The following is a 21,895-nucleotide window of genomic DNA, read 5'->3' as shown; positions in this document are numbered from 1 at the left end:
TCGTCGGTTTTCGAACGGTGAAAGGAAAATTGCAACAGGTCTCTGAATACCTAGCCACATTTTCCAAACCACCCTTCTCTTGCTCCTTTCTAGCTAAAGACAACCTGGACAAACGTCCAAGGGTTCTCGCTCTAACGTCGCAATTCTCATCGAGCCTGAACGAGGACACGTAACCAGATACGTCTAAATCAGACGACTCTATACCGTCTAGATCTCTGTCGAAGCTCTGTAGATCGTTCCTATGACGTTGCTCGAGAGAATCGAACGAAGCAGACTTCATAGGCCTACCTAGATTAACAATGGACAACGTTTCACAGGGATCCCTCGTCTCCTGTCCAACAACCATAGGATCTACCACAGGGAACACACCTGGTGATAAATTTCCCCTGGTAGTCTGACCGGGAATCTCAGGTACAGGATCTAACTGACCGATACACTCGAATCTTCTAGGGGACAATATTCCAGAAGGTAAAGTGTTCACACCAGACAAGTATCTAGACGATCTAACGGACGATCTTAATCCTTCGGGTTCGGTGATGCCTAACAATCCCGATTTGTCGATTCGTCTGACCGACGGAGACGCTCCGTCGGGATCGTCGTATGATCTTCCACCTCTAGATTGTCCACGACGAGCGGAATACTGATCACCGGTGTAAGGATGAGGGTTAGCAGCGTAAGTTTCACGATAAGAGAATTGCACAGGTGGTGGATAGGTGACGGTGGGATTTTCAGCGATAGTGATCGTCATGACGGTCGTGGCTGACGGTAAAGACGTGCTCGTGACGTTAGACGACGAGGACAGAGTAGCCTGTGGTGTTGTTACGATGTTATTCCACGTGGACATCGGTAACGGCTGCAACGGAGGCGGCGGCGGTGGCGGCGGCGGTGGCGATTCCACAGGGTTCTCGATCACAATCTCCATCCTATGGCGTAGAGGATCGCGGGAATGATCCACTGGATGGTAACCAGTGGTACCAGCCTGCTGCTAGGTAGGCAGGTCTCAAACGATTATCTCACGGATGATCCGCCGTCCCCGGCTGTTAGGGGTGGAATAACCTGATTCGAGGCTCTCGTCGTACGAAAGGCTAACCTGCTGAGGTGGCTTCGCATCCTCGTCGTAGTTCTCCTGATACGGTAGACCGGACACGTCGTACGGCGAATCTGTCGGACAAACAAGCCCGGAAGAGGCTGTAGAGAATGGGAAAACAAAAGAACGTCCACACCGTGTGTACGTGCACGGAGAGTTGAAACAGGGGAGACTGTGGGATCAGGACGAGAGGTAGGAATGGCCTCGAGAGATGCTTCGGGAATGTAGTACAAATGTACGTGGTCTGGGGATGTTGTTGAGAATTTTAAAGGTCTTAAATGTTTATGGAATTGGGTAAGGTTTGTCTTCTTTATCTTTTTTCTTTTTTCAGGGGATTGAAAGTGGAAGAGTTGAGACGCTTGCAGGATGTCTTTATTGAAACAATTGGAGCGGCGTTTCTTCGGAGTTTTTCGAATACTTGGGTTTAGTTCAGTGTCGAGGAAAAATAATTAATTCGTATATTATAATGTACGTTATTAATTTTTTTGTTTCTTTTTTTTTTTGAGGGGATTAAATTTTAGGGATACTTGGTTCTGGTTCAGTGTTGAGGAAAAATAATTAATTCGTGTATTATAATGTACATTAATAATTTTTTTCTTTCTTTCCTTTTTTTTTTGAGGGATTGAAAGCGGAAGAGTTGAGATGCTTGGAGTAAGATGTCTTTATCGAAACAACTGTAGCTGTGTTTTTTCGGTTTTTCGGAGTACGTGGCTTTAGTTCGGTGTTTTATAGCGTATTCGTTGACTGTTGCTTGTGGAAAAAGAATTAGTTTGTAGATTGCGATGCGCATTGTACTGGCTCTGATAGAATCGAAATGAAGAAAGTTTTTCTTTCAATGTGACGAGTACGCTGTTAGAAACAGCACGTTGTTTTCATATTTAAAATTTGTAATAACTATTATACGAGATTCGATACAATAGCTTTTGCATACAGATATTTCGGTTTTCTATTGTCTTCGTGGGTGTAAATTTTTCATGGGTCCTCAATGAAACTACTGATAACATTCCGCTGCTGTACTCATATCGATGTCAATACCAATTTGCAGCACGCTTTATAACAGAAATAGCATTGGAAAAAAAAAAGAAAAAAAGGAGAGACAGAATAGAACTCGACGAACCCCGAAAACATCTTCGTCAAAGGTTTTCATCTCTCTCTCTCTCTCTCTTTGGTGATACAAACATATTGTGCCCCGAAACAATTGGACAACGAGAGAAGGCTGGAATAAAAATGGGCAATCAGCAGTTTGAAGAAGAATTCTAATATCCGGAAACTCGCGAGACCGGCTCGAAGCTGCCTCGCGTAACTCCCCTTAACTTCGTTCGATCGGCTATTAAGCCTGTCAGGACTGTCGAAAACACCTTGAAACATTTTTCGATTCGAATAACGCTCGCCGGGCGATTCGAACTTTTCCGTATAACTAAATTGCCCGAGAACTTGCGACAGATAGAATTGAATGCTCATCGATGGACGTGGTAGGTACGGGTCGATCGTCGCGTTAAGGCTGAAGGCGAAAGGGAGAGGAAACGACAGAGAGAGAAAGAGAGAGGTTAACTGAGCAAGAGGACAAGAGAGAAAAATAACGAGAGGGGAGGAAAGAAAAGGGGAGAGAAGGAGAATAACGGAGGAAAAGAGCAAGAGAGAAACAGAGCAAAGGAGGAAAGGAGAGAGAGAGAGAGAGCAAGAAGTAAAGGGTGAAAAGGGGGCAACGGATGTCCTGCGGGCGAGAGCAAAGGACAGAGGAGCAGATATCAGGGTGAAACGGGGGGATGAAGAGAACGATCGCGGGCGGAAACGAAGAGTTCGACTAAAGAATACTACTCACCGACGTGTTTTTGAGACTTTACGACGGTGGCGAATGGTTCGGAGCAAAACTGCTGTCGACTTAGATTATGGCTCTCCCGGTAGTCCTCCCGCTGTGGGAGGTAATGAGGGTGGGTCGGGTAATCCGACTCGGTGGTTGCATAGCCGGCAAGATCGTAGGGCTGGCCAACGCCGTTCGCCGCCGCTGACTTCATCTGCCAGATGGAATCTTGCGAGTTCACTGAGCCCCCGTTATTCGAGTTCGAGTAGCTGTTGTCCATGTAACCCATGTTGACGCCTGCCCGGACATGAATAAGTCAATTATCGTTCTATTCATCGTTGCCGAATGAAAAAAAGAAAAAAACGTCCACTCTATTGTAGTACACGGTTCGACTTTTGTACGTTAATTGCTCGTTCAGCGTGAATCGTTTATAATCTACAGCGGAATTTTCGTAATTATCCCAACAATCGTTGGGCGGGGAAAAATTTTTTCGAACCGAGTTATCCGGAATTTTCGAGAGAAATTGCCCAACGACATCGATGAAATTAAAAACGACGGGGAATGCGACGAAATTCCTGTCTATCGGTATGTTTGGAATAGCCCCACGGCTGAGGTCCAAGGGAAATATTTAGTCTAGGCGTTAGATGCGCGGAAAACGTGCTTCTTGAAATGCAGATGTATATTTTGGAATAACAGACTCGAGTGTATATTCGAAAGGGGTCTATAATCGAAAGAAGCATTCGAGATATTCGTAGAGTAGAGGAACACGAGAAGGGACCGGTGGAAAGGAGTATGGAAGTAATCAAGGAAAATAGTAACGACCGTCATCAACTTTCCACCGAGACAATTCTACGTTAGTTAAATTATCTACACCCTGTATATACATAGTCCGACCTTAGGGGGAAGACACCACGTAAGAAATGGTGAATTGCAATTGCTACGGTAGAATCGTTAGAGTCACGAGAGAACTACGGTCACAGGAAGCATGAGCTCGTTAAACCGGGTCTACTTTATAACATTTTTTCCAACTCGCAAACCGAACGAGATACGACCACTGTCCTACTAAACTTCTCTCCCTCTGCTAACTTACCACAACCGAAATTAACATCGTAAAAAATTCCTCACCATTGATATTGTGGTTGGGCTGATGGTAACCGTAGCCCGGCTGCGAGTAAGCAGGTGTCTTCGAGTCTTCCATCGCTAAAGCATGGTCCAGACTGTGTTCTAACGCTTTGTTCTCCGCGTAGTAGGGTGGTGGTGCTTGGCTCTGTTGTCCGTTTCCGGCGACGAGACTCGGTCGTACCCTGTGTCACGAGTAAACAACGTGGAAATCTCATTCGAGGATCGTGGAAGAGAAATTCTCTCTCTTTCTGCTCCTCCACTGGAAAGCTCTTCATCCACTTGTTAAAACACTTACGCGTTCGAGTCCATCTCGTAGTCCTTGGCCTTGGTGGCGTGTTTTCGTCGACACCGACAAAAGAGCAAGAGCAACGCCGCAAACAGTAGAAACACAGCTCCGCTAACCACTAGAGCTATCAATGTTGGAGTTGCCAGGGCTCCTGACTGAGCTATGTACGATGGACCAACTGTCGTTGCGGAGAAAAAAAGAAAAATAATCTTAGATTAGAAAAAAAGAAAGAAAGATCTTCGAGTCGAAGGTTAAGAAGATTCGCTCACTCTCAGCCTCCGCGTAGTCGCCACACTTCTGCCTGTCTGCCTTTAGGCATAGCCTAACCCTGAGCCTAGGTTCCGTATCAAGAGCCTCCGGGTCGTCGAGGACGCCTTCCCTCTGCGTAGGAGCGCTTCCGAGCACTTCGAGAGGCCACTCGTCGAGAATCCTCCACTGAGACTCGTCCATGGACGACGAGGGACTGTCATACTTCTCGATCGACGCCACCAACGACAGGCAAGTGGCTGCAACACTGATGGCCAGCATCCCGCTCTCAGGATCGTAACTGATCCTCAACGGCGACGGGATCTTCGCGACAGCGGTTGTTGCAGTCACTTCGTCGGAGTAATCCGAATGATTCTTCGTGTTGTACACCTTCACCTTGAACGTGTACGTCTGATGTTGCTCCAAATTGGTCACGTTGCATGGATTCGATCTACGACAGTCTAACTCTAGCCATTGACCAGCCGGAGGTCTTGGTACCGCGCAATCAGGCGCCACGATTTCATCTCCACCTGGTACCCTTCTGTAGGAGACGAAATACTTGGTGATCGGTAATCCTCCGTCGAAGCCTAACTCCCAGAGCAAAGCTACGTGCGTTGGACCAACGTCCATTGCCGAGATATTTATCGGTCTCTCCGGTGCACCTTTCGGTTGCAACCTGATCGTGGAAGTGATACTTCCTTGAGCATTCGCGGCTCTACAACTGTAGTCACCGTAGTCTAATTCTCTAATGTTCGTTATCCTTAGTACTGATATGTACACGTCGTAATTGTCGCTGCTCGTAGAGATCTCGTAGTGTCCATCGCTGGACGAACCTTGCAGGCTAGCCGCGTTCGTACCGAAGCTCCATTGGAACTCCGGTTTAGGCCAGGCTTGTACTTTACAGGCTACCTCGGCTGTTTCTCTCAGATTATACGCGACCTTCCCGTGTTGATGCAACGCTATAGGCTCGTGTTCGACTTTCAACATCATCGTCGACTCGACTTTCTTCACTTCGTTCACGAACACACAGGTGTATTTCCCTCGATCGCTGGCTACGATCTCGTCTGTCTGCGGCCTTGCATGGCCCAAGAAACTAAGGGTAGAATTCACCGTGATCACGTTTCCGTGGCCTTCCGAGGCTGTTGTAGTCACTTTGTACAGTCTTTCGTCAGCGGTGAGCTCCTGGTCGTCCTTCAGCCATCTCACGCTCGGTCTCGGTTTCCCTTGCGCCACGCAGGACACTTGGAACGAGGATTCTCCGACCCTGTGAACGATTTTTCCCTCTTTCTTTTTCTGCTTTTTGTTTCGTTTAAACGCTTCACTCGTGTATCCAACGCACAACGCTTTGATTGTTAACGTTTAATTGAGCCTGGTTCGTCGTTAAAAATACAGAAGAACCATCAAAAGCAAGCAACTACCACGGCCGAGTGGACATACAGCGAGCTAATTCTTCTGTATTTTCAGCGAGCAAAGAAGGTAATTAAGTATTCCGTTTCTAGTGGAGCCCTCGTTATATTATTCGTTGTATCTCGTATAATTACGCTCCTGTCACGCGAGATATACGAAGATGAATTTCTTGTTACGAAGCTAAATACAAAAAAAAAAAAAAAAAAAAAAGAAGAAGAGGAAGGCGTGGTAAACTTCTACATTTCTTCCCAACGAAATTTTCAACTTTTATCTCCACCTCCCTCCTTCACTCTCCCGCACCTTTACTCTCGGTTATTTGTGAATTAATACGAGAGAATCCAGCTATATCCGCAAGTGTTCAAAAGTTTCTCTCCAGTCGACTTTTAAACCCGCCAGCTCTTAATCCCCCCGGCTTAAAGCACACCGACCCAATTTTCAGGCCGCGTTACGCGGTCCCCTGTTCCCCCCACTCCTCTCTCTCTCTTGCTACTCTTGATAGCATCCGAACTTTTGTCCGTCTTCTTGATAACCCCGATACACGGAACGCGAGACGAACACAGAGGATAACTCCGTAGAAAATACAACATTCCAACTAAACGCATACATATACATATATATATACTCACTTTCTGGTTACGTGTGGTTGAAGCTTCGTGAGGATCTTTGGTGGTTGGTGAACGGTGAGATTAACAGACGCAGCCTCTCCGTTGCCAATTTCATTGGTAGCGTGACACTTGTACGTTCCCTCGCTACCAAGGTGGACAGAATCGATCTCGTATCTCGGTCCAGTGTTCTCCGATGGCATGGAGATCGTCCCAGACTCTCCTTCCTTCCACCATTTGTACCTAGGCTCCGGGTAACCAGCTGGACTAGCCATACAGGTTAAGATAACTCTAGATCCTTCGACTGCAACCGGTGAGTCTGGCGTGACTCTCGCCGGACCAGGTTTGTGTCGTACGCGAACAGTCAACCTGGCCGAAGCTGAATAATTCCTTCTCTCCCCGCCGGACGGATGGATCGTGTTCACAGCGCGGCAGGTATAATTTCCGGCGTGATCGGCCGTGACGCGGCTCAATCGTAAGATCGAGCCAAGTTGTCGAAAGTCCGGTCGACCGTCTCGCAGCCATTCGATTACAGAAGGTGCTGGATTCGCTGTTACGTTGCAGTGTACGGTAACAGTATCTTCGACTTCGGCGATCCTCAGAGGATCTCCCTCGATCGAAACTTTCGGCGGATAGAGTACGTCTAGTAGAAGAGAACTCTCGCCTCTTTTACCAAGTCCATTGTCAGACTGACAGGTGTATTTACCGGAATCTTGAACGGTGACTCTTCTTATGGTATGCTGGAAACTGGTAGCAACGAAACTACCGTCTCTCCACCATCTAACCATAGCTACAACTGGTTTCGAGTCGACTCTACATTCGAGATTCGCCGTACCGTTCACCTCGACTTTCAATGGATTCTCTGGACCTACTGTTACTCTGGGGAAGTAATTCACGTCCAAAGTGACCGTGGCGTTCAGCGTGTCTCCCTCTCGCATAGCTCTGTTCCTCACGACGCAACGGAAACTAGCTCTATCGTCTTCTTTCTTCGGCTCCACCAGTAACGTTCGCCCGGAGTGAAGAATAGCGGTCTCGTTGCCGCGGTACCATCTCACTTCCGGTTCGGGGCTACCGCCGTTAGTATTGCACTGTAACTCCAGTTTCTGACCCTCGGTCGCCGACGCTGAAGTGGGAGAGATCGAAGGTGGTCCCGGTGCACGAAGGACAGTCAGAGTGATGAATTTCCGATGAAGATCGTGCCCTGTGCCGCTTGCTTTTACACGGCACTCGTACTTTCCATTGTCCCGCTCGTACGAGACGTTTCTAATCTGAAGGTCGTATCGGCCCTCCTCGAGATTCATGAACACCTTGTACTGCGGCGACAACGCTAGATTGTCGATTGCCGCGTTGTCGTGATTGTCGTTGGTGTGCGTCAACCAGAAACACGTCACGTTCTCCCTGGGCGGGGAAAAACGGCACTGCAGCTGCACGGTGGAACCCTCGTGCGTGTCCATCTGCGTCTCCTCCACGCGACCCTGTGCCGCTGCTGTAACAGAGAGAAGAAGAAAAAGAAATAGAGGAAACCTCGTTAGAAAAATTCCGATAGTCGCGTATGTGTGTATATTCGTCGACGATGGATGGCTCTCGTTTTCCTTTCATCTGCATTTTCTCGCGCCTGGCTTAGCGTCGTATTTACGGGACACCGTGTGGATTGGTACATGGGTGAAACTAGGTGTGATTCGAGAGATCGTATAAATAGAGCGCGAGTAATTTACAAGTTTGTATTTTCCTTCGTGACACAGAGAATTATAGCATCTTTTCGGTAATCGTGATGCATCGCTGCTGTTGTGTAATGCATAAATTGAATTTCCGATGAAAGAAAATTGCGACGGTGAAAAGTTCGAGTTTTCGAGATTACCTTAATAGAACACTTTGATAACTTCCTTACGTACACGTACAGTACACGTTGCCATTATCAATGTAAATACTTGCCACATTTTAACCACCGTTCACATTATAAAGCCCTATCGCGTGGTGTTGCATTTTAACCGTGAATCAATCCGCAACAACGTCCACGTAGATGTAAAACGATCGACGTCGCGACGACCAGACGATCCGTCGGTGTCTCGTCATTGGGTCGCGTAACGGTAAAGCCACCGGTTTGACTTCTCGCCGATATCGCGATACCTTTCTTTCTTCTACCTCCCTTTCCCCTCTTGTTCGCGACTTTAACCCCACTCTCATGTTCGTTTCAAGGGATCATTCCCCTCTTCTTCCTTCCTCTAACCACCTCTTACCTAACTATATCCATCTCTGTTTAACCTTTCTCTCTCACCTTTACACTCTCGTCGGAAACCTTTTCTCTGCCTATGCACCGAGTCTATATTTACGTGTCTGCTTGTCTCTCTATAAATCTATCTACAGCCGCGCGTCGGTTCTATCCCTCTTCCTTCGCTTCTATACATCCCCTTCTTAGCTATTCATCGACCCATCGCAGTTTACGTTTTCCCCTGCACAACCTCTCTCTCTCTCTCTCTCTCTTCGCCTCTAGCTTGTTTACTTTTCGATAGCACCGTTTTCTTGCTCGCATGCCATCGAGCTGCGCCGTTCGATTTCCTTCTACCGAGACACCCGCTATGCGTCTTGTACTATCTTTACGAGGAGGCCTGGTGAACCAGCGTTCTCTCTCTACGGTATACAACCGTGGAACATCGATCGAAATTCTGTGCATGTATGTATAGCGTATGGAAGAATCGAAACGACAGGCCACAGTTTGATAATGTATAATATACGTTCGAGTGATCGAAGAAGCAGCTGCTAAGCGGGACACGGTGTTCACGCGTCGCTCTTATACACGGAGACACCTGTGGCGGCCCAGTCTGCTACGTCACACGAAGCCTAACACCGTCGTCGTTTGGTATTTCCCGAACGGGAAGCTGCCTAAGCGAGCCTCGTTCTGCATACCGGACGAATTTACGACGAGTCCACTTCGAACAGCGTGAAATACGCCGGTTCCAAGCTCGTTAGTCCGGTATTCCACGGGCCGAAATCGCGTTTCCATTGGCCACTAGGAGAAAGGAGGCCTTCCTGCTTCTGCCACTGCGCCTTCCAGAGACAGAACGAGGCTCCTTTTCCTTCGAGCGCGTGTGTGTCCTGCTACACCTTTTAAACGCAGCGACGACTAGATAAGCAGTTGTTTTCGAGAATAACTTTTTTCTTTTTATTTTTCTAATTAATTCAAATAACATTTATTCGACCGACTATACGTTTAAGCGTCACCTATTTACTGTTTCGTTCAGGAGATAAGATATAGGATCAGCGTTTGATGTAATTCTCAGTTTGATGTGTTAGAACGAAGGCGAGGAGAAAAAGTGAATTTTTGTTACTAATGTAACTGGTTTCCCCCCGCATCTTTGCTACGATCTATGTCACGAGTTCTCGTTACAAAGCAAGCGGTTAACATCGTTTGCATTTGTCATCCGTGTGACTCGATAGGTATAAGATAAACGGTGTCACTTTTAATTTATACGTTGAAATAACGAAGGAATGTAAAAATAGCGAAACAGGATGAACAATTCGAGTATTTCTCGGAACCGTAGCTAGAGAAAATTCCGTATTACAATCGGCACAAGTAAATTCTTTCGTAATTCAGCAATACTCATTCAAGCAGCGCCTCAGATCGCTATCCACATGATTAAACATGCTAAAAGGACGCCTCTCGCCGTACAAACTGCGACATACCGACACTGCACGTCGCGATAGTCGCGACTGCTTCGACAAGGACTCTTTTTCCATCGTACACCTCGGAACCGTATGTCGTAAACCACCTTTCGTCAGTCGCGACGATGACGGAACACGCTTGTAACAACCTTTTTCTCTCTCTTACAACGTTCGATATATAAGCTTCGAACGGAAGGGGAGAATTAAAAAAAAAAAAGGGGGGGGAGGGGAAAGCCAGGTTCGATCGTTTCCATGAAAACGATAGGTAGAGAAGAGGATTTTTTATTCGAAGGGAGAATCTATCTACTCACCGAGAGGCAGGAGCAGCGCTGTAACGGCGATAATCGCCGCGGTGGCCGCCAGTCGGCCTATCCTATCCATTCTATCGGCGAAACGAACGGCTAGAGTGGTTCGAGTGGAACGGAACAACGAGAGACGCAAATTGCGCGGCTCCATTCGAGCTGGGGGACAGAGTTCCGCGTTGCACCAGCGACTTTCACCGTGTATCGACGATGACGCTGCACGAGTTTTACCAGCAGCGGCACACCGCGGCATCGATGATCGCATCGATCCTCTCTCGATCACGCTCGCCAACACACCGAGAAGAACACTCCACGCATCATCCTCCTTATCCGATATCTCCTCTTCCTTCACTACTACTAGAAACCCCCGCCGGTCACACTTTACTTATTCTCGCACTGTATTCTATCTCATTTCGTCGACAAATCGAGAGAGAGAAACAAAAAGAACTCTCTTCACTCGTAACGAATTTCTTATTTTTCAACTATCGAACGAAGATTTTGCTTCTTTCAACGATATAACGATCACTTGTAAATAGGACGAGGCGATACTTTCTTTCACTGTACTTTTTGCTTTTTATCACAACGTGAAGATTGACGAATAAATTTTGCCACCGTGGATAATTATCTCTCGAGTGATATTTCCTTATTGAAAATCGGCGAACGGCAAGGTTGATTTATCTTCACGAGTGACGAGGTATCTCTCCCATCTAACCGCTTGGCGTTTCAACGACTACCTGGAAGGTAGACCCACGCGCTCCGTTTCACGATCCACTGGTTCAACGGCTGCGTATCCCATCGTCCTGGATCCCCCGGTATATAGTAATAGAACGAAGCTTTCCCAGTAGCGATTTCTCAACAGACGGAGCAGCAGCAGGAGCGTACGATCGCCGAGAACGGCGAGGCTCGCACGGCGATTCCCATCGCGAGCATCCGTCCGGTCGCGCGTCGACCAAAAAGGAAGGTTTGCGCGCGATTTCAAAACGCCACGTTGCAACCGTCCGTACTGGAGGCGCTCCTTTGTTCCAGCTATGTACTCTGCACACCTTTCGCGGTTCGCTCGGATACACGACGTTCCTCCAACGCCTACCAGTGTGCAAACCCGCCGAAGTCTGGGAAACTCTTCTTCACTTGCCTCTCCCTGGAGTTTTCGCGAGACGGTGCAGAAATAGCGTCGAGAGGGAAACCGGGACGAAAATAAATTGAAAAATGTGCCAGTCAAGGGGTCAGAGAATGTTGCGTGTAAACTTTATATAGTGCAATGTATGTATAAATACACGTTTAAGGTTCGATGAAATATACGTTCGGTTCGAATTCAACGTATATAACAGAACCGTGTATTCGTAACGGTCACTTTTGTAATTTGGAGCGTTTTAAAAAAATTCCAGTAAGCACGATCAGCGTTGACACAAACGCACTCGACGAGGGTCGCGCGACGACTGAGCTTGGGGTCGCGTAGCATCGCTGCTACCCCCCACCGGTGGGCTTCCCCCTGTTAGCTGCGTCCCCCACTACGTGGCGCGTACAGCGCAACGTATATACAACCGGTCGGCCGCGATGCACGGTTGTCGTTGCTTCCAGAGGTAGGTATTATACGAGAGGAAAAGAAGAACGGTGTGTGCCGGAGGTTGGTGGTGGTGGTTATGGTGGTGATGGTAGGCGAAGGTGGCAGCGGCTGGACGGAAGACGAACGTGAAACGAATATACATTCCGAAGGGGGAGAAGGACGGGAGTATAGAGAGTTGGATGGTGTAAAGAAGAATAGGGGGAATGATGAAGACGAGGCAAGAGGGTGAAGAAGCCTGTGAGAGAGGGGAAGGGGCGAGGGGTTAGAAAAGGTAGAACGCGCGAGAAACAGCTTGCCCCCACCGACCTCTGCGGCAGGTGGTTCTTGCCGCCGTGGGCTAGGCCCATGAGACTGCCGAACCTTCACGCGACCGTCTGTCGTCGGGCTTTTTCGTCCGCGGCAAACCTGCTACCGAACCCCCGCGCGAAATTTTTTTCCCTCTTGCCGCTCGACAACCGCTAGGAATGATGATCGAGGATCAGAGGAGAGGATGAATACTCGAGGATACTTATTATGGGTTATCGAGAGGAATTTAAAGTATGAAGGATACGAGTGGCGGTGGTTTTTTAACGGTCGAAGGATGCGTCGCTTGTTTTTTTTTTTCGTTTTTCTTCCATCTCGATAACCGCTGTAAGCGATTGCACAATGAGCGAAGGGTAAGACGAGGAGGAGGAGGAATGTCCTGTTGATAGGTTATACTCGTTGCGGTTACCGAGAAGAATTTATAGTAATGAAGGGTAGGTTGTGGATTTTAGAGGGGAAGGTAAGGTGGTTTTGGAAGGCTAGGGCCAGATGAGGACGTGGTGGAACCGGACGTTCCTATTGATGGCTCACTTTCACGGATGCTCATCGTGGTTATCAAGAGGGATTTAGGAATTGGCCGAAAGAATAAGGGGAGAATCGTGAGGACCGGTGGTTTTTCGGCGGTCGAAGGACACCTCGGTGCAGCAGGTGTCCGTTCCACGGCGATCGCGCCTCCTCCTCGATCCACCCCGCGCTACCTGACGAAGGAACTTTCGGCCATCTGCTCCTTCCCGCTCTCAGGATCCCCCATTTTTCTAGGAATAAATATTCCCATCCACCTAGGCGGTCGCTCTCTCTCTCTCTCTCTCTCTCTCTCTCTACCTAGGAACCTTCCTTCTTCCGACGAAAGGTGCACGCGGACATATGGTTCGCGTGGAAATCGACGTTTCCCACCCCCGCACTCTACTATTTCGAACCGTGAGAGAGGCAACGAACAACGAGGGGACCAGTAGAAGGTGCAAAAGGGAGGGACGTGGAATGAAATCGAAGCTGGGTCTCGAGGACGCACAGGAGAGGGCCAGAGAACGAAGAGAGGACTCGACTGTGGATGGAAGTTGGACCCAGCCATGGGGAAACGCGTTTCGAGTCTGTTGGATTCGAGGTAGCTTGGTCGAAAAATCGAATAGCGAGCGCGACCTGGCTGCAGGAGCGGGGTGAAGTTTGCGCGCGGAACGCGTCGAAAATGCGCTTAATTAAACGGTAACGATTCACGTTCGCGGCCCGTTAACGAACCTTCCGTCCTGCAGCAGTGAACGGGGAGGCAACGGTCAGCGGGATAAGCCCGGCAGAATCGTCGAAATAATTGCGGCCACGATAATTGCGCCTCGATTCGAGTCGGTGCTGCTGCCACCCTCCACCTTCTAACTTTCGACCTGTCGATTAAAAGCGCGCGATTAAACGCGATGTCATTCTCCGCGATGAAACGTCTCTTCCGAGCGTCTTCGTTAGTGTGGGTCTTCGTCATTTCTTCCATCATTATAGTAAAGCAGCCGATATCGAGCTTTGCCTTCATTTTACGGTGCTGTCGGTTGGAAGATACAGCGAGAGCAAGTCAAATGCAAGAATAGTGGCGATCAAAGAAAAGGACGTAATTATTGTATTCAGTATGATACATTTGTGTAATTATTATCAACAAACAGGTGAAGATTTCCTGATTAAAATGAGCACAAACACGACCTCGTTTGGACAATTTTCCAAACTCGATCCGAAAATCTAAACACACCCGATATATCGCACTCGGCTGAAAATAGACCGAATATGGTCGTGTTCGGACTCATTTTAATCGATAAAATCTCACCTATCCATTGATAAACGGCGTGCAACAGAGAAATACAAAGATATTCATTTCCATTACAAAGTTCCTCCTCGCAATCTGCCCGTGAATCCTATTAGAAGGCAAAAGAGTGACGCCAACCCTACTCTTCTAGCAGATCCGAGGTTGAGGAATCGCACGCGAGTCGTTTAGCACGGAACGCGAGAGAGCAAGGTTAGCAAAAGAGTAGTGGAGGAGAAGAAAAAGCGATGGTGGCGCGAGGGCAGCCGGGCCTCGCAGCCTCCCGTGGCCGCCGCGGCCAGTCACGCGAACCATTAAAGATTCAAAGGCCCGGAGGGCGAGCAGATGGTCCCCGAACCGAGAAACGAGAATCGTGGAGAGATCGCGGAGAGAGAGAAGCAACAGCCTGAACTCGGACCCCGAAAGGAGGCGGCAGCCGGGGAATTATACTAGGAAGCGGCAACACCGCCGCACCACGGTTACGTCCTACGGTCGTCCGGTGACCGAGAGCTCCGACCCCTTCTCCACTCTGCCCTCAGCCACACGCTTCTCTTGAATCTCCGCCAGCTTCTTTTTTACGCTTATACGTTCGAATACGAGAACCTCTTTCTCTCTCCTTCCTCTCTTCCTCCCCCGTCCTCCTCTCTCTTCACAGCGACGCGTTCTCTCCTTCTCCATCTCGCGGAGGTGTGCTTCTTCGTCTCTCTTTTACCTGACACTCTCCTGGCAGGCCACTCTACCTTCCAACCTTCCAAACACGTCCGACAACGTCGCCTCCGAGATCTCGCAACGCCGTGAGGCCGCCAGCGGAGCTGGCAACCGTGCGGCATCGGGCCCCGTACTATACCCCAGGCCCAACTATGCCTTCGCTCTGCCTGCTCGACTTTCTTACCGTTACCATTCTAGCACGTGCGTTATCGGCGCCAGCCTTTGTTCCACGATCCACGGATACACACCACGGGGACATTGTCCGAATTGATCACGGCTGACACGGTCTAGAAGACGTTGACTCTATGACTAGAGAGAGAGAGAGATTTCCACTGGTGGGTTCGAAATGGTCTCCTTGACACTTCGATAACGAGCCTCTTGCGACACGTAGGCGATCGAGAAACATATATATATTTGTCAGAATGGAAACGTTTCTGCTTATCCAACCCATAAATCTTGGGCCTTAAGGAGCAGCTCTTCAGATGAGACTTTCTCAGAAACCTTCTCTCGAAACAGTTTCACCCTTTACGGCTCAGCTTGAAGAGGCTCAGAAGGTTCCTCGAAGAGGAACAATAAATTCCAAGTACGCTCTCAAGTGACCTCAAACTTTGTACTACCGTTTGGTACGACACTGGGAGTTATTATAGAACACTTTCGAACCCTAATTAGCGTCTAGATCGATTCTTCGGCTATCCCCCATAGTGAAGAATAGCGGAGAAGAAGAGACTGAAACCTGTCGCGAATCTCATCGTGGATAATCTTCCATTAGCAGGGAGACACTTTGTGTTTGCCAAGCTCGGACCACTCCTTTGTTTCGCCTCTACAATAGGATGCAGCTCTCGGTCCAGACGCTAAACCGGTCAGAGTGGCGTACCTGAACCTCCTGCCGAAGCATCGCGACGCCATAGGAGGAACGTGCAAGGCTCCACAGCCAGAGATATACCTGGAACGAAGCGTTGAAGCGCATCCACCCACGCGATGGAAGATCGTGGCTGTTGCTTTCCCTGGAAGCTACTGTCTTTGACTTTCGTTCACCTTGGCATTCCTTTCATCCCTAAAAGCCTCCTTTTAGAAGCCTCAACACGTTCGTTGCCACGGGCGCAACTTTGGAATGTGCGGCCCTCGTGTGCCAGCGTCGACTACGTGTCGACCGGTCACATGAAAATTCGATTTTCGGGTCGAACGTTTTTTTTTTTACTTCTTAGCTCTATCCTGATTTAAACACTTTGCGCTTATCTCGTCTCTATATTTGTCTCATTCTACACTCGAGTGTGTTGTCTTTTTTACAGTTCTCGCTGCATTCCCTCTATTCCGAGGCAGAGAAAACCAGGATCCTCTCTGGTTTTACACGTTCCTGGTCACCGTCGACCTTGGAATTCCTGCTTCTCAGGCGTCGCGCGTCCACCGACGACACGCTGCTCGAACAAATACGAGGTTGCGACGTCGCTGGACACGCGAGGTCGTGCGTAAGACGCGTATACCGCTAGCTCCGGTATATATACCGATATATGTATGTATATACCCATCGAACGAACTTCTCGTTAACGGTCACGAAACAGGGGGACACATATCTTCTCGTGATCCCGGTTCGAACTGAAAAGAAGAAACAAAGAGAAGCACAGAGAGAAAGAGTAGCAACACAGCGACACCGAAGGAAGAGGAGAGAGAGAGTGGTGATCTCTGGAGGAGAGAAGCTGAGAGAAACCGCATGGCCCGAAGGAGAGACCAAGGAACAAGAGGCTCTTTCATTTGGTGGCCGCAGAAATCGGTGACAAAAAACTCTCTCTCTCTCTCTCTCTCTCGCTTATCGCTGGTACACACTGTCGAGAGCATTCCTGGAGTCTGTCTTGTCGGTTCTACGTGGAGTTAAGCGACGAGCTCGGTGAAAAAATGGAGCGTGTATGCACACGGTGATGCCTGAGCAAGTCAGAAATGAGATGCAGCGGCGTTAGAACGTTGTGTAAAAAGACACATTTCTCTCTATGTACATACGTACATATATACATATACGCAGCGTCGTTTACGAAATGAAAAAGAAACGTGTAAACGTACGAGGGAGGGGGAGGTGGAGAACGGTACGATAAGAAAGAGAACACGTGCCACCTCGTTAAAACACACGAACCGACCGGATATCACGAACTTACCAAGGGGCTTCTGTTACTTCAACGGGTTATACTCGAAGAAATAACATTCGCGGGCCGATCGTCTGGAAGGAAGCGAAAGCAACCGCCGCGCGAATCGTACGCGTTTGACTATATTTGTGGTGGTGTGCCAAGCCAGAGTGAACGCCGAGGGAGGCCGTAGGGCCACGGAGAGTTCTGTGCTGGCCAGGCCCGAACAGACGGAAGGAAGGCGGAACAAAGGATGAGAGGGAAGAGGACGGAGGGAAAGGTCTTGGGTTCAACGTTTCCTAAGAGACGATCCCGGGCTAAATTTAACCCTGTTCGCGTCACGGTACGCCAGATACCAGAACAGCTTCCCAACCCGGCGGGGGAACACCGTCAAAATTCCCTTTGATTGGCGTTGCTCGATCGATGCTCGATAGAGAAGACTTCCGATGCCCTTAGGAGAGATAAAAACCTGAGGCACGACCATGTACCAGTGGAGAGAAGAAGCTAGTTCGATTCGACTTCTCTATGAAGTTAGCATAGGGGGGAGGAAAGAAGGTCGCGTTTCCTTCGATAGATACATACCACGGTTGCACACACGACCTACTCTACTCTTGCCCCCCAAATAAAAGTATGTATCTCGAGGATTCTACCGCGGAGAGAGCCTGTTTTACCAGGGGGGGGAATGGTTAACAGGTTGCTGGTAGATCTAGATTCAAGTTCACGTGTGTTAGGAATGTTAGGTTTTCATTTGTCGAAAGAATGAAACGGCACGATTTAACGCAAGGGAGACAGGTGTGTTTCTAGTTGAAACAAGGGTGTAGTGTGAATATATAATATATAGGGTGGGACACGTGAAACAGGTTATCTAATTATCTTCCCTAGCTAGGGTGGTACCAGAAATTTTTACAGGTAATTCAAATGGTTTCACAAGGTGAACGAGACGAAGAATTTTTTTATAAACTTCATTTTTTCCTATTTCTTTTTTAAGGTCGCCTACGTGTTTTTGCACGAATGTATATAATTTTTTCTACTGTGCGATCTTGAAACGGTCTTGGACTTTAAAGTTCTTTTTGCCATTTCTTCATCAACCAAATTCTTCTCTCCACGAGACAATGATTAGATGGCCCACGTTGTATATAAATTATACAAAGCACAAATGCACCCCTACCTGCTGCACGCGTCTTTACATTCGACTATCGCAGTCGTCTCAAAAAGTGATCGATACGTCAACATTTAATTACACACCAAACAACAAACCCGCCAAATAAAACGAGCAACACATCCACGTGAAATCGTCCCTTGGTATCGAAACGCATCAGGTGTCCCCTTTACTTACGCTCAAGACCAGATATCGACAAAAGGAGGAAATCAGCAAGGGGGAGATCGAAAGATAAGCAGCGAGTCGCCGGGCAATTAAGAGGTGTGAACCGATCGATCGACTTCTACAATCTCTTCCTCTCTCTCTCTACAGTAAACCAAGGAGAGTCTCATAGTCTAGGCTTGCTAAGCCGTGCAGCGATAACCGACACGTTCCATTGCGACCTCTAGCCTAGATAAGAACTTCTTAAAGCTGCTGATGGCTGGTATCGGTCGGGGACGCATTTCCCGCCTCGTTTATCTTTCCTACGATTGCCGGCCTGTTTCTAAACGCCCGCCTAGATCCATCCTAGTGCGGCGGCGACGGTGGTCCCTCTTTCTGACGAGGCTTCTCCTCTGTCGACGCGTAACGACTCCGATACCCGCAGCTTACACACCGCCGAGTTCGTCGTCGCGTGAAACAATGCTCGTGTACTCGTACGCACCGTCTCTCCTCTTATACCCACTCAGGGTCTCTCCTCTGCACATGGATAGCAACGACGGCGAAGGAGCGTGGGATACGTAGGAGCCGCGTATCACGTGTCTCCGGTGTGCGTTTCTACGCGCAACACGCAACGTGCGTACACGAGTTGTACGTATCTCTCCGCGTCCCTACGTGCCTGCGTGCTTAGAGAGGTTCTCTCTCCGCTCAGATGGTTCCCTTTGTGTCCCCTTCGCACTGCGTCGCTCTTTTTTCTTCTTTTCTCTTGGTCGTTGGAGAGTGGTCGAACGTGACCGAGCGACCTAAACGTCGAGGAGAACCGACGACGTTCGGTCGTGGTGCCACGTTGTTTTCACCAACAGGGAGAAATAACGAACCCACGTTTACGTACTATCGTGTCGTGTTTCCCCTCATTGGTTCCGACGGAATCACGGCTGTAAAATGGGAAACAATCGGGTGGATGGGAACGAACGTTCGTTTCCGTGTGTATGTATATACTGCTTTTTCTGTTTAATATATTATCACGGATGGAGTAGAGCGGTGATTATCATTGTTCGTATTACGAACGGGGGAGAAAAAAAGAGTTAATATCGGGAGAGGTGAGAGAAGCAGGGAGTGGAAACGGTTCAATAAGCAGTATGCACGATGCGGATCATGGGGTTTGGTATAGGCTGAGTTTCTCGACTACGCTGTTGCTAGTTAGCCGTGAAAGAAGCAGCGAACGCGGCTAATCGTGACACGGGACTCGCATTAGCTAAACGGTGTGCTATTGAACTGGGAGAAACTCGTATCTTGAGCTGCGTGGAGTGTACGCTTGACGAGAGCTGTACTGCTATTCTGAATCAGGGTATTGCTTCACTCTTCGATCGAGGACTGAGCATGCTGTGTGATAAGTAATAGGAGAAAGAAACAAAGAGAGAAGAAATTAACCCTTTAGCTGTTAGTCGTTTATTTTCATATTACGTTGTTACGATTATTTCGAATTTTTCACGTGGAAATAAGCGAAAATATCACTTACTCAGTTCTTACTTTATGCTAACGCGGATACGACGAAATGCATAAGGTATGGAAATCGCGGTATAGTCGGAGGAAGAAATATAGCGAGGTCATAAATCGAAGCTTAAGTAGCGCCACGCAAAATCGAATGCGGTATCTTTCGTTTTTCGATTAGCATTGAATCAAACTTAAGGTATACTTCGTGCAATCTTAACCGAGCTTCCACAGACCGTATCTTCCCAAGTTTCCGTCGATTTTCGAAACTTCGACGATCTCACGATCTCGCTACATTTCTTCCATCGACTATACGCTAATATCGTTAATTCGCACTCCTTAGCATAGCCGTCCGTATTACACCACAGCTAGCCGAGCCGTGTCTAAAGGGTTAATGTAAAAAAAAAAAAAAGTGAAGAAAAAGGAAGTTTGTATCTACGTATTATCATATTCTCTCCTCGCTCTACTTCTTTTCGTAAATATCACACAAACACCGTCCCTCGACGGTATATCCGACTACACGTATACACGGTGTTGCTCGAGAACTCTGTTTCCCAGTACAAGAGTTCGCCAGGCAAACTCCCGGCAGAGTGCATTTTTAAAGGGGCTGCACACCGCGGCCAGCTCGTAAATCTGTTTAGAGACACACTGTGATCGAGTGGTGGGAAAAAGGAGAAGAAAGGCTCGGCGTATCAGGAATCAGGAGGTGGAGAAAGAAGAGAAGTCCGCGAGAGTTCGGTAGCCAGTCTCGACGCGATGACACGAGAATACATGGCACCCAGCGCGACAATTTATCATCGAGCGGGTTCTATCCTCCTCCTCTCTCTCTCTCTATCTGGACTTTCTTACTCCCTTTCGAACTCTCGACTCTTTCTCGATCGATCGGTCGATTGGAAAACGCGAGACGACGCAACGTTCGGTCTCTCCTTATCACAGCGGCGGCCGAAACTGTAGCCACTGGTATCCTGCGAAACTGAGCGCGAAGTTGCTTCCACTGGCACCTGTTGCACGGATTTCCGGCACGTTTTCCGCGTGCGTTTGTGCGCGCGCCCTCGTGCACGCGAAACGGAGGGAGGAACGGAAAGAAGAGGAGGAGGCGGAGGAAGAACGCGGATGCGTCAGTGACGCGCGATTAAACCGCGATCCGCGGATTTGCCTAGCGTTGCGTCACACTCGCCTTGACGCAAACTCCGCAGCGATGAATCAGTTTAGAGAGTTGATTCTGACTAATGTGTTTCTGACGTTTCGTGATTAGAGGCTCGGAAATTGAGAAACTGAACGGGGGGACCATTGTGCATAATCAGAGGATTTTTATGACGTTGCTTATGATTGGGTTTACCGTTCCGGGAAAAAGAAATGAGGCTCCAGAGAAGCGATAAATTGTTTCGTTATTTTCTACAGTTCCGCTTAAATGGACTTTTTTCATCTCTCTCTCTGTGAATATTTGTGGAACGGTGGATGAGGTGAAACCATTTCGAGTCACTTGTATAACACGTCGGTGTATAACAGATGTGTTAATAATAGTAATACGAGTTTACTAGCAGTTAGAAAATGGTACGTTGAAATGTAACGGTGATTGCGATAGCGGTGAGAAGTCAGAGGTCTGGAAAAACGTCACGGGATAAGTCACAGGTATATTTATAAAAATGAGGAAAGGAAAGAGGGAAAAATACACGTATACCATTTGCAGGATAAAGAATTAAACGCGTTATTTAAAGTGAAAATGGGGTTAAGGGGACATCTCGCTCGTGATAGGAAAAAGGAGTGACACTAATACGAAAAAAGTAGCGGCAAGTTTAATTTTCGAAAATACGATAAGAGAGGAGAGCAGGCAGGAGGAAAAGATCGATAGGAAGTAACTGTTCATTTTAAAACGAATCTTTTACAAAACGACACGCGGTCACACTTGGAGGATTCATCTGCAACCTAACCTGTCTATGTAAGAAGATTCGCGCGAAATCGATGGTTCCCGGGGATCGACCGTTATCCAGGATTTCCTTCGGCTCCGCGAAAGAAAGAGGTACGAGAAGACCGATCACAGGCTGTTTCAACCGTATATACGTGGTGGCGAGGTGCGTGGAGAACGTTTGGGCCTCGCATCTGCGAACCCGTCATACCGGTCCCACTTCTCTTC

General features: G+C 48.3%; 1 protein-coding gene across 2 annotated transcripts in view; it reads right to left on the bottom strand.

Moving 5' to 3' along the window:
- Window positions 1–994: 994 nt before the first annotated feature.
- Window positions 995–21,895, bottom strand: part of LOC108577972 (hemicentin-1) — a 56,083-nt gene continuing 35,182 nt past the window's right edge. Inside the window, exons 1-7 of one of the 2 annotated variants that reach the window (XM_017941215.1) lie at window positions 10,523–10,778; window positions 6,576–8,037; window positions 4,566–5,806; window positions 4,306–4,474; window positions 4,014–4,192; window positions 2,910–3,185; window positions 995–1,161 (exon numbers count right to left, since the gene is read on the bottom strand). In XM_017941215.1, the coding sequence (XP_017796704.1) occupies window positions 1,001–1,161; window positions 2,910–3,185; window positions 4,014–4,192; window positions 4,306–4,474; window positions 4,566–5,806; window positions 6,576–8,037; window positions 10,523–10,778 (3,744 nt within the window). In that variant the 3' untranslated portion in view covers window positions 995–1,000. Of the gene's footprint in view, window positions 1,162–2,909; window positions 3,186–4,013; window positions 4,193–4,305; window positions 4,475–4,565; window positions 5,807–6,575; window positions 8,038–10,522; window positions 10,779–21,895 lie in introns of those variants that run through there. The other variant, XM_017941223.1, reaches the window with a different exon arrangement.

Source organism: Habropoda laboriosa, unplaced genomic scaffold (genome assembly GCF_001263275.1).
Source record: "Habropoda laboriosa isolate 0110345459 unplaced genomic scaffold, ASM126327v1 scaffold5, whole genome shotgun sequence".
NCBI lineage: Eukaryota > Metazoa > Arthropoda > Insecta > Hymenoptera > Apidae > Habropoda > Habropoda laboriosa.
Note: the sequence above shows the minus strand (reverse complement) of the source record. Positions and strands in the feature narration are given on the sequence as shown.